The 13532-nt window shown below is 46.1% G+C and overlaps 1 protein-coding gene across 1 annotated transcript; it reads left to right on the forward strand.

Annotated features, from left to right (window-relative positions):
* Positions 1-1385: 1385 nt before the first annotated feature.
* LOC144094491 (uncharacterized) lies at positions 1386-13307 on the forward strand. The gene is made up of 7 exons (XM_077628417.1): positions 1386-1516; positions 2596-2686; positions 3551-3712; positions 7201-7348; positions 9028-9245; positions 11276-11559; positions 13022-13307. Exons 1-7 carry the CDS (start codon positions 1386-1388, stop codon positions 13305-13307), a joined length of 1320 nt encoding a protein of 439 aa, XP_077484543.1.
* Positions 13308-13532: the final 225 nt, after the last annotated feature.

Raw genomic sequence — 13532 nt, forward strand, 5'->3', positions numbered from 1 at the left:
GTCCGCGTCGTTATAACATTTCTCGGACTTAGTGTGTTGGAACATAAATAGCCTGCCCTGGCACTCTCTAGTGCGGACATGAAAAGATTTTTGGCAGCCGGCGCAATGTTCGTAGGTATATTATACAGTTCATTTTCCTCGCGTCCTGATCTCGCCGTGTTTGCCCCAGTAAGACTACAAAATTATTGTCAAGTTTATGAAATCGGATTCACACTTACGGCCTCTAAATAAAAAGAGGCCGTAAGTGTGGGTAATATTTATATTACTCTTGTTGGCCTCGACGATCTAGAGTTTACTTGCTAGGACACATCGAGCACCACGTGCCTTTGCAGTGTCGATTGTCTAATTCTGTCCTGCCCCATTCGTCCTACTTACTTGAGGCTGGTCAGATCCGGCATCTTTCACGAGCTCTTCTACAGCGGGCAGGCATGCCCTTTTTGATTTCCCTGGTCAGAAAAGTTGGTACTGCTTTTAAACACTACGTACATTCTAATAATCGCGCTTTTTGTTATTAGTTCAAGTGCTGGGTATTGAGAAGTTTCCTCTGGCCTTACATCAAGAAACTGGGATTTCAGAACTAATCACTGATACCGCGTGGCTGTACTTTTTGTGGAGGGCGGCGTCACTAGCGCAACGAGATTATGTACTAAAGAACTAACGTTTCCTTAAACGTGCTCATGAGGACGGCATGGCGTGCATATCAGCACTTTAAAAATCAAAACATGGTTAGCATCTAGTCAATAAATTTATAAGCGAAATACGTATTAGCTACGATAAACTGCCGAACAGTGTCAAAAAGAAGAACCTTCGAGCTAATTACGCATAATTCGTTCCTTACGGACCTAAACCAACTAATTTCAATGGTACTTGAGAGCAAAATCCAATCATGGCACCAAAACAATAGGTTGACGTTAGATGTGTTCATGGAAAAAGGTTAACATTGCACCCTCACCTAAGAAGACCTCCACAGCGATGCAAAAACGACGTAAAAGTTGAATATTAGCTTGGAAAACAATATTCTTGATTAATGCCGAAGTATGTTAACGCACGGGCAGTGTGCGTTATTTTTTGAGCTTATGGTTATATTATTTATCTATACCTGTAATGGGCCTTGAGGTCAATTATTACCAATGATTACCAACAGAACAAGCATGTCTAAATTGTAGCAGTGTCACCACAAACGTTGCGTCTTAAATGTACGCAGTCTTGAGAGTGGACTCGGAAAAGAACAAAATGACGTACGAGCGCCACGCGTTTTACTAATGGCTCAAGGCTCCGAACTTTCATGTCCTAATGAGAGGGAAGATTGCCCCTCTGGCGTACGAATGTAAACAGAGGCGCTTCAGACAGCTGTACCTCCTTTATTTTTGCTGCACGTTGCGCAAATGTCATTGGTGCGACTGGTTTGGCTGCAGTACCCACCGTGGTCAATCATCTACGAGGTCGACGGCGTCAAGAAGATTCATGGCTACGTTGGAGCTGCACTGACTAATATCACGGCATCGATGAACCTCACGTGAGAGCAAATATTTCTAACTTCAGTTCTGTTTACCAGAGCCTGTAAAACGCCTGTATTATATTAGCATTCATTGCTTCCTAATTAATCCGCGATCTTAAACAGAACTCTCTTTTTGTTCACAGAATGAAAAGTTAATTCACGGTCTTGTGTCAAAGTTTCATTCTATACCAGGTAATCATAGTGTTACGGGCTTAATAACATGCCCCGTATAGGCCGAATCACACGACGGATTGTTGGCCTTGGGCCAGCTGTCAAGTGACGTTTGGTCTGGTTCACTCGTGGCCAAGAATGCCGGTAAACTAGCCTGGCGAATGAACATGAACGAGTCTAATCCGCTTAACTCCACGTGCAAAGGCTGAGACCAGGTGAGCGGCAATAAACGGATCAGACATGGGCGCGGCCTTCCTCCGTATCTAGCCCACGATGCGAAGCTTTAGCTCCGTTTACGACTTACGCAGAGCACCATTCTATCGCTCCTGTGATTCTAACTTTTTGAAAGCGAGGTTTCGATTTGTTAGGAAAAAATTGCTGATTGTGCTTAAAATTCGCTCCGGTGCTTCGGCATAATTGAGGCTGGAGATTTGTCCGCTCTATGTATCAGGCATTGTAAACTACAGCTGTTAATGTTTAACCCTACGACCTTATCTAGTGAGGCTAGTCTGGCAGTGCTGTTTGAGGAACTAGTGGATTGATGCCGTAGGGCTCAGTGAGGTTAGCAGGGCAGATGTGTCATATACAGTGTTAAAGGGCGGGCACGTACTATGCCCTCGCGGATTAGCGGACAGGCGAGAACTAGGTGCGGGATTCTTCATGAACCAGGATACAGCTAGTGTAAACTAGCGACATCGAGAAATTATACAGTATTAACTAGAGGGTGGTAGCTACCGTAATTAGGCCATAATTAGGCTATTGCCTTCTCACTTGTCTTTTCAGGCCAAATATTTGTTTTCAGGTTATACCATTTGAGTTAAGACAACTCCATTATTAGAGCACAAAAAAACTTCATGCCGCATTTGAAATGTTTGTTCGATGGCGACTAAAATGATCACGGTATTTCACTTGTTGTCCTTACGCAGCACTGAAATTATCCCTTCTCTGGACGGGCACTTTGGAGACGTCGCTCCCAACGGCACTATGGTCGGAACACTCATGATGATTGACAAAGGGGTGAGCCTGTAATTTTGGGATCTGCTAAAGGTCATACGCTCACCACGTGTGCGGTATTGTTTTACAGCGGCTTTAATACGCGAGCTCCAGAGTGCAGTGGTTATGAGCGAGTGAAGCAATCCGTCGATGAGAACCGGCAGTTCTACCCAAATCCCTACAAGCCTTGTGCTTGAATTCCGTCCTGCTACACCGTGTGCATTCACCACACGGGGAGGACCTTGCGTTTTTATTTATCTATTTAATACAAGTACCTGCAGCGCCCAAAAGGCGGTAGTGGAGGGAGATTAACTGCACAAAATATAACCCATAAGGCAATTTTGGAGCGGAATTAACTGCATAAAGTATCATAATCAAGGTGTTCGGTACAAGGAAAAAAACAGCACCTAAGCTATGATAAAAAAATGACAAAAAATGAAAGTGAATAAGCTTAGAGGTTAGTATCAGCTGCAATATACCTCGGACCTCGGTCTTACACGTAATGGCTATCTTTGTTTAAGAGCCGCCATCTTAATTTTTATAACTCGAAGCTGCCTCCGCCTTAATCTGATGCTACGCTGTGTTTTTGCAAGTAGGATCAGTTAGTTGCGAAGTCGCTCCTATGAGTTAACGCTTTTGGCGCACAATTTACAATCTACTTTTTATTTAGACAGACTTTCGAATATTTTCTTTGATTTAACGAGAAACTGAGGCTAATCAAACAGGGGCTATGAAAGCATTTGCATTCCTATCATTGGCGTGCAGCGCATAGCCTATTAGTTGTAACGCAAATTAGTGAGTGTTGAGAGCGAGATGTACTGAAGCAAATTGCTATCCTTGCTCTAGTTTACCCCTGCTTCAAGTGAGATATTCTCACTCTTTTTGCAGTATGCAGACGTTGTCGGTGGTCCTTTCGACTTGAATTACTTCCTATGGAAAGAGTTTCCATCGACAAAACCGCTATTCACTGATGAGATGAGAATCCTGAGTGGAATGCAGGACCCTTTCGTGTCTGACTCAGGGGCGTTCATCAACATGTTCGACAAAACGGTAATTAACATCTCTTCTTGTAAGAGCAGGTGTCATTATGGTTTTGCATGTATTAGATATTATTCCACCGGTTGAGGTAAAAACCTCAGCACCCCACTGTTGTCTCTAAAGAGCATAAATAGTTTAAACCGTAGTTTAAACCAAACAGTTAAGGCAGAATCAACCGTTGTTCGGGCCCCGCGAAAAATACTTTCTTGCAACCATGCACCCCATTCGGAGTTGATGGTTCGGGGTTACGCGTCCGAACTTAACACTTTCGAGTCGGTTACCAGAAGAAGCACAAACATTTCCACGATATGAGGGCCCCACAACCTGCTTATACCTGAAAAATCAGAACGCGTAGCCTAACAGCTCAGTTATTTCAGATGTGCCGTATATTGATTTCAAAGTGATGAAATGAGTTAAATTTCGGAGATGCACAACACATTTTCATACGGTCTCTATGACTCACGCCTTTAAAGCCCTAGAGAACCGTTCACGCAGAGATATAAATGCATAGCCTATCGAGTAAATTTTCTGGCTACTTTAATTAACTCGCGTCATAAGACATGGATTCAGGCAATGCACCTCCTGAAGATCGAAGCCAAATTTTATCGTCAAACATCTTGCACCTCAAATCATGAATTATGTAACAAACCAAACTTAAGCTTCACGACACGACCTTTCAAGTTGTTTTTTCTCAGTGTAATCGTAAACAATCTCACGTCTGCAATATTTCACAGAAAAAGCCTTTAATTCATTCTAGCTATACTTCGCGGTGGTGACGCCTCATAGTGGTAATGCAGGAGTGCTTGAAGATTCATTACTGGAAGCGTGAGGTAAATCGCAATGCTCTTAAAGCTTGTGGTGCAAGCGAATGAAAGCTGTCTAGAAGGCGCTTTAACCCTTTTCTATAGTGATTGTAAAAGCCAATGGCACCGCAAGCAGGCATTATTTTTAGGTCTAGCACTCAAAGTGTGACAAGTAGCTACATGGTGTAGCATTCCCTGCCTTGTAAAAAGGCAGCATCTGAAGCGTTCTCATGACTTCTGCGCCGCGATAAATGCCCGGCTTTTGATGACGAAACAGTGTATCCTGCTACCCCAATGTGCTTTGAAGAGGATGACGCAGTCTCGAATAGTCTGGAGAGGCTGTAATCGCGAATCAGAAGTACTGCCCCCGTACACTTAACACCAACGCTCGGGCGCGTGTCCTGGACGAGCATTGGCACCGCTCAGCGCTGGCCGCTGGGTTTGACATCGTGCTAAGATGGCCGCAGGACACCTGCTATCGCCATTTTCCCCAAACTCGCCGTCCACCGTGGTGTCGGACCAAGCGGCCAGCGCGGAGCTGCGCTAATGTCCATCTAGGCCACGCGCTCGAGCGTTCGTGTTAAATTTGCGGACGCCCGCACGTCTTTACGTCGACGCTTCGGTGACAGAAACTAAGTAATTTCTGTAGCTCAAGTGTAAATTCACTAAAAAAACGCTGTGGCACTTTATTCGTTTGTGAAAAGGTTAAACAACCTGCATAAACTCTCTGTGCTAATCTCTGTGCATAAACGCTATGTGCTAAGGAAGGCAGACAAAAGACAACCTGAATGTTGGAAGCAAAGAAAACCGATGCTTGGCGGCGCCACAGGTGGCCAGGAGAGTTTCGATTTGTTATGGCTCTTCGCGTCTATGAGCTTTGCGTGCCCCGTGGTTTTGTTTTTGACGCGCCTCGATTTACAAGCGCCGAACAGTAGAGGAACTCCAACTGCCGCTTCAAGTGCTAGTTAACCTTTGAAGGAGCCTGTTAAGGCTTGTCTGACGATCGCCACTATCGATGAAAAACTATGATGGCACGATGGTCAGTGGTTGTACAAGGCAGCACTTGTGTCTTCGCACGCTCGCCCGGCGGAATATTCCCGGTTGTGCCAGTTAACTTCAAACTACTTAACGGAAATCGTTTATTAGGGACGGGAGACAAGGAACAAGGCAGTTCCGAAAAATTGCTGATGGCCTAGCTCTGTTAGGCCAGGATATACGTAGCGAAAGCGAGGAGATTTCTGCATCGGAAGAGTACATTCACTAGTTGCGCCTTCATTGATGGTTGCAAGTTAAGCCGTCGTGGCGGAGTGGTAGCGTCTCCGCCTCCAACGCCGTAGGCCCTGGTTCGATTTCTAACCTCGACACAGGGTTTTCTTTTTTATTCAGTGAGTGAGTGGGCGGGGGGTTTCAGTGGCTCCCATAGATGCCGCCATCGAATACGTTGGTTAGCGGCTAAGCGCAGGCTCTGTTAAGGCGCGTTTATGCTCCGGCGTAATGCGCGCGCGCGCGCGCGCTGCACGGCAACGTCACGTCGGCCAAAGCGAGACTCTCTGTACTCCAACTGCGCTTGACCGCCGACGCGTTCGGCGGCTTCGGCGCACTCTGAGCGCACTGGCGGGGAGACTTGGAGCATGTCTCTATTTCGCGCTGAGTGCGCCAGCCGCCGCCGGCCCGGGCAGACTGATTCGCTGATTCGGCTCCGTGGCGACGTGCGCGTTGTGGCATAATTCAATAGCTTCGGCAGTTGGGCGGAGCTGTTCTTTTCGAGCTCTCGGCTAATCTAATCCATTCACAGTACATATCTGAAGGCACATGCAAGTTGGCGAGAGAGCCTGATCCAGTGGACCCGCTGGATCTAACGGAAGCCGTTGAAGCGTCGTGCGCCGACTTTAGTTTCAAGCCGCCAACTTCAGACGCTACCGCACTTGAGCACCCATTCGTTTTTTTTGTGGCAAAAATAAATAAATAACTTGGCCCTTGCAACCGTGGGAGACCTCGACGCCGCCTGCTGCACCGTGCGACCGCGCCGTTCAAGGAATCACGATTCATTGGCCCCAAAGCCCCGGCCAGCCTCCAATGGGCGCAAGGCGCCGACCTTGTCCTGGCCCCTTGCGACTCACCGCACGGGGGTTATGATATTTAGTTTGCAACAGCTGCTCACTGAGGAAAGGGGAAACCACCCACCGGCGCCTAATCTAACCGTGCTCAAAGCATCGCACGCTCTGTGGGGCTGAGGTCGCTGAAATGTAGGCAGGAGTTTTTGCGAGAACTACGTCGTCGGGTTCGGGAACGGGATCCATCGTAACGCTGGCAAGACGCCGGTGCAAACGTAAATGAAGCGACGGCAGCGACCCCTGATAGATGCCTTCAACGTGCGGCGGCGGTAGCTTTCATTTCGGCAGCTGCTAGACCGCACCGCTAGCCGCCAGAAATCACGGAGTCTCCGTTTTCGTCACGTTTCACGTCACTCCGTCCTGTGGCGTCATAAGAGTTCTCCGTGACGTCATAAGAGTTCTCGAGTTTGAATCGGAGCGGCAGGAAGAATTTTTTCAAATTCGAATACAAATTTCTTTGAAATAAATGCATCCTTCGCTCCCGGACAAGCGGCAACAAATCCATGAAATGCCGAACTATCAGATTTTGCTAACAGAAAGAATTTGATAGGGTTCTCCTCAGTGTCCCTTAAATCTCTTTCAGTCATGGATCCTTTTTGTTACTTCGCTGGTCGTTCTCATAATGGTGTCAACATTTGCGTACCGCATTGCCGGAAGGAAAGGAAAGACAGTGTTCTTCGTGGACTTGACAAGATATTTGTACGCCTACATCGAAGTTCTCTTCTTCGAAGGTAAGGACTCGACTTTTTCTCTGTGGATAATTTTATAGCTTCACGAACATTTTTTCATATTCTACTTAGTAATAAACCAGAAATATTAGCAGCTTCCAGAAATCCTTGGAGAACACCGAAGTACCATATATAGCTCTCTAGTTTCACATCTCGAGGCAGTATCGCCAAATTTAAGTGACTGACAGAGTATTGAGAAACGCACGAGTGGCATTTTGAACATTACCTGCCATGAAGCAGCGGATTTTTTTGTGAGAGTATAAAACTGCCAAGACGGATTTGAGAAAAGCCCGCATTTTGCACCATACAACTCTGCCGTGCTCAGGCTTGTCGGTTTACGACGAAGTGGCGTAGGTTCAAGAATCATCCTGGTGAATTTGTTTCTTCTCAGACATCTCGCTCTTCATGTTACCTAACAATGTAAGCAATTTAAAAAAAGCTAAATGATTTTTATGGATTAATAATGTCGCCTCTTCCATTTAGTGTCGGTAATTGAGGATGCTTGGCGGAAAATTCGTTAGGCTGTGTTTACAAGAAACTATTATGGCTCATGCAATCGAATGCTCGACCTACGTCCCAAAAGCTGCTAAATCCTCGCTTGCTTCAGTGTTAGTTGAAGGGAAGTGAAGAAATGTATATAGATACGCAATGAAGAAAGCTGCCTCGGCTGATACTATAGTTTGAGGCTGTCCTAATCACGGGTAACAGGAGAAAATTCCCTGTCGAATCATGTTTTTTACTCATGCTTGTAAAGAAAATATGTTTTACTTATTTTTATTATACCTCGTAGGTACATGGTCACTTAAGGAGATGATGAAACCTAACAGACCAGCAAAATAATCATTTTAAAAGCCTTGATTCAGGGCGCACAGAAACCTAACTTTCCAATTAAGACGTTAGCACGAGATCATTGAGACAAACAGAACTTTTCGAATTCCGAAATGCATTCTACGGCTTGCACTACAGACTTTTGCGGCGCCAATTCTGCGTCTGCATGGTGCAGCACATGTATAACAACGTTTATCGTGGTACGAATCGAAGTCAAAGTCCACTTGGATAAAGTTAAATGACTGTCCATGTCTATATTATCTGTACACATTACGTAGAGACGGTCACGTTTAGCGCAAACTCAATGCATGGCTGCGAACGTAAAGGAAGGTAGGTTATTCATGTTATCCAGGTAAACACTGGCGAAGAGGAAGAGGTAGTAGATTCAGAATAAGATAGCCGTGATAGAGTGCATCGGGTTCTATGAGAGCTAGTCTGTGATTACATCCACGTCTATATAATTATCTCAGGTAGATTCCTGTGATAGAATGAGAATTCACTGCTTTTTCTTTACCCTTCTTTTTTCACTTTTGTACAAATTGTGCTTTAAGACACAAAATTATCAGAATACTGCACTCCTTGTCGATTAGTGCGTTTGTTTCCACAGTGCACCCTGGACCATCCCCCGCCTGGGGTATGTGCCACTAAGCCTGAGGACATCATCATCACTATCATTATGAGAGCTCTCGAAACAGAAAGTGCAAAAGAAAGCCGCACTAATCCGTCGCCAGTCACGAGCACAATCTGTGCAAGTCCCTCTTGCAGTAGTTAATCCGGCGTACTAACTCTCTGTGTGCACATATTTTTTCTTTGTGTGCTACATGCCTCTTCCCTCTGTAACCGATAGCGCGCAGCGACCCAGGTCCGTTTCGTGCCTCATGCCAACCGGGTGCTGCTTGCTGCCTGGCTTCTGTCATGCTTCGTGTTGGTCAACCTGTTCAACGGCGAAGTGAAGGCGAACCTCCTCGTAAAGTCCGATACGGCTCGTATAAACACTGCAGAAGACGTCATGCGTCAGCCGGACCTGCTGCCCTTTGCCGCAGAAAAGTCGCCCCTCACCTACGTTTTGCAGGTGCGTTCTGATACACGAACTAGTGTTAGGAGGCTTCTACATTTTCGGGAGACAGTTTTTACATAGTAAGCGATGCTACATCATTTGCGAAGTGATAAGTAATTGATTTGTGTTTATTATTGTTATTACTTGCAGTAGTAGTAGTAGTAGTAGTAGTAGTAGTAGTAGTAGTAGTAGTAGTAGTAGTAGTAGTAGTAGTAGCAGTAGTAGTAGTAGTAGTAGTAGTAGTAGTAGTAGTAGTAGTAGTAGAATTGCCAACTTCTTTGTTTCGTGCACCTTCGTTGTGGTAAATGAAGTACCATGTTATTCAGTGTTTGTTATTAACATTGATAAATGTTCGTAATTATTTCCACAATTAAATACCCATTTTACATCATGGTATTAAGCTTCCTGACCTCATCATGCTGGCCACTCTTTTGGCTTTGATGTGCTCATCCTGATGTATTTGGTTTCAAGATAGGAAAACAATTAATACAAGTATAATTACTACCATTTTTTAGCGTTTAACAAGTGATCAAAGATTGGGCCCTTGGGACTGAAAGTAACAGAGAAGGCATTATGCTATTGGCGGGCAGGGGCATAGATGGAATTCGTATAGGAAGTTGAGAGGGCTGGGAGGGTTGAAGCACAAGCGACAAGAAAGAGGCGTACGCAGCGCAGTACTGGTAATTTCACGAACATTCAGTTACTATTTTTGCATCGTCCATACGTACGCCGTATATGTATCTGCTTTCTAATTTCGGATACCTGTATGGGCCTCTACTAGGCAATGTTCAGCTGCTCCTGTCTTTCTTTCTAATTTCGGAAACCTATCATCATGAAGTGAAAATGTGGTCTCCATGGCGTTGAGCAATGCCCCCTCTCTACCTACCACAACGAGAGTTTTGTCGCATGAGCGTTAGGCTTAACGTGCCGCCTGGATAGGCGTCAGATCAAGGACTTGACCGTTCTCTTGGGCGTACACCCTCTTCTGCGAGTGGCACCTAGACAGCTCTCTGCTCCCATTTTCCTAGCGGGCTCAAAGTTTCTTAACCCCTTTACTGGCACAGCTAGAGAAGGGTGCACGTTTTTAAGATTAATAAAATTGGCGGTGGTTTAGCTCTGGTTAAACCTGGAGTGACGCCATAGCTACACTTCTTCAGTTGAATTGCAAAGTCGGTCTTTCGCCACTCCGTTTCGCTGGGCGTGCCTTCATCTTCGTCCCGCTTAACACGGCGCATGCGCACAGCTGTGGCAGCTCGGTTTCGCTAGTGTTCGAGCATATACAGGAGCACTAGGTTTCACCGGTGCGGCGCGCCACCGGCAGGAGCAGCTGCTGCGCACCACGTTGCTGGTCACGTGACCAACCACGTGATCAGCCACGGCGCCAGCAACTGTTCCGCACCATGTGACCAACCACGTGACAGCGTGGCGGCGCCGCCACCTCGTGGCTCGAAATGCTATCGTAGTGTAGCAATCGCTACAAAACTGCGGCGCCAGGAAGCAGTTCACGCGCTGAGGTTATTAAAAGTTCCATTCTAGGGGATGACAAAAAGGGATAGCCCCCTTTTTTTTCTCGTACACTGTTTATTTTAAGTTTATGGAACTGACAGACATACATCCACATATCTGCCAGACCTATATTGTTTTTCACTGTAATCTCCATCAGCTTCTATGACTTTGCGCCACGAATGAAGAAGGGCATGCATGTCTTCTTACCAGCTCTTTTTCTTCAGGTGCAGCTTTTTCAGAATCAGACGGTATCGAGCCACGACTGTAAACAGGTTGACGCAGAACAGTCAAGCCAAATTTGGCAGTAGCTTCTTTTGTTTTCCACAAGGGAAAAAATGGCATCGAACACTGATTCCATTTTCTTGGACTGGTGTAGTGGCTCCATCTGTGTGACCGAGATGAAAGTGGGCACATATCCGTCGGATGCATCGTTTTGTTAGCCTGCGTAACATCAGTGCATTACATTTTTTTCAAACGGAGAGAAAAGAGCGACATCGCTTATTAGACCCCCTCTTCTTTATCAAAATACTTCGGTGCAGACCTCTCGCCTGAAGGGTGTGCGGGAAACGTACGCCCGGCTGGTTGAGCGCAATGGTGAGCTGCCCCTGTCTCAAATGTACTCGCGGCGAACCTTGGACATGGTGGTTCGCCGGCGTGCCGTTATGCTGCTTGACGTTACCAGCGCTCGGGTTCACGCCTCGAAGCAGTGCTCAGCGCTGCGAGGCTACTTCTACATCGGTACCCAGACCATCACCGCGCTACGGTCTTCGTGGTTCTTCCGCAGGGACATCCCGCGATGGATTGTCGACGGAGTCGACAAGAGGCTAGTACCAACTGCAATTTCAAGTGAATTATGTGAGCTCTGGAATGATGTCGGATTGTAGTTGTAAATACGGATACCTGTACATTGACAACCTTAAAACATTTGGATTGCGGTGAAGTTCACGTTTTCGCATTTGTTTTTACATGCGCTTGTGTGGCTGCGGAAAACATGCTAGAGTTACTCAGCAAACTGAAAGGCTCCTGGATCAGTGACGGTGCATTGGGAAATAAGGAGAGAGGCGGAATGTGCCTCTCTCATGCCAAACGATTGCATTTATACCAGGAGGCTTCCGGTTTAAAACCAACAAGCTTGTCCTTCAAAACTACTGCAGACAATTGTCCTGCCGGGCTAGTACACTCTAAACACAAACACACATTTATGGATCTAAAACGTAAGTAAGCTGTTCTCTTCCGCACTCTCTTAAAGAGACAGATTGCTCCCTTTTTGCCCCATTGTGTTTACGGTGTAGGGTTGCAAATCAAGGTTCCCAGACGAGTGTGTTCGCTTATTTAAAAAAAAGTTGCACACGACACTTAAGACTACCTACGTACTTTGAAGGCGAAACCATTGATTATTTATTCGTTTTTCCTTGCTTTCTAATGACGCACCTACTCTATAGCATGCAGCCGTGAGGTAATGCATACTCTAGGTTCCCCGTTTCTCACTAAAAAGCAACACAATTTAGTCCCTTACGAGCTGCGTGCTCGCCTCGTAATCTGAAGCTCCTTGATTCAATTTGCCGCACCTCAGGAAAAGAAAAGTTTCCTTTGCTTATGGCGTCATTGGTTCTTTTGTGGAACACTATTCCTGGACGCCGAAAACGACGCCAGGTTTCGTTACTATTGGGCCATGTAAGACTTTCGCCTTTAAAGAGGCACGATTTTATTGCGTGATAAGATTGAGAAGTACAGTCTTTGTCGGAAATGTACAGCCTAAGAAGGGGTTTGCTTCCAAGCCGTGTAGCTGGGCTCATAAGCCCATTTGATGGTCCTAAGCTTAGGTGGGTTGAGGACTTAAGTTCCCCTGTCCTTCGTGAGATTAAGGTCCATGAGCATGCAAGAGGAGCCGTGCTGCAGGGCCCAGAAGCAGACTCGTTGGGCTGTATGCTCTTGACAAAGACTGTGCAGGCTGTGTACAGGCTGTAGACTTCCCTTACAAAAATGGTCAATAGACAGTCTATAGACTTCTTATAGCCTCTATTGCCTTCCAATAGATATTTTTTCTCTTCATAGTCTATAGGCAAAATTCTACTAAAATTTTATGGCCAAAAATCTGTATATTGTAAATAGACTGTTTATAGGATGTTTATTGCCTATATACTGTTTTCTAGCTTTAGTGTATAGAGAGTCTATGCACTTCATAGTCTTAAGTCTATGGACAGTCTATTGATTGTATAAAGAAATGTTTGTAAGGGCTATTCTCCTACACTGCCCTAAACGAGTAATCCATTTTGAAAGTGCAGGAGCCTGTGGCTGAGCGAGATGCCGTCGCGGTTTTTGCGAGACGAAGAGGTGTACCCGCACGGCTTCTCCTGCTTCCTGGACAGCTACAAACAGGACCGCAGTAGCGCCTACCAGCCACTGCGCTTGGAGGACTTGCGCGCCGTGTTCCTCCTCTCCGCCTGCATTCTGGCTGCGGCAGGAGTATTCCTCGTCATCGAATTCTGCGTTTACGCCTGCTTCTACTGCGTGCGCCATGTGAAGTGCGCGCCAGAGTTAGAGCGCAGTGACACAGCACTGAACTCCTAGCCGCCAGATTACAGACCACGTTCCAGATCCACAAAATTGGCAGTGACTTAACTTGGCAAACCCCGGAATTCAGCGAAAACCAAGGTTGCCTGCTAATCATCTGAGGCTCGTACATGGCAGCTCCACTACACGCTTGCGACAGCCGTTCTATATATACCCTAACAATCACGTGGATATGACCTGTGTCACATGGTCTCACGACACCCTCATCGGATGTGATCACGG

Source organism: Amblyomma americanum, chromosome 6 (assembly GCF_052857255.1).
Source record: "Amblyomma americanum isolate KBUSLIRL-KWMA chromosome 6, ASM5285725v1, whole genome shotgun sequence".
Taxonomy (NCBI): Eukaryota; Metazoa; Arthropoda; class Arachnida; order Ixodida; family Ixodidae; genus Amblyomma; species Amblyomma americanum.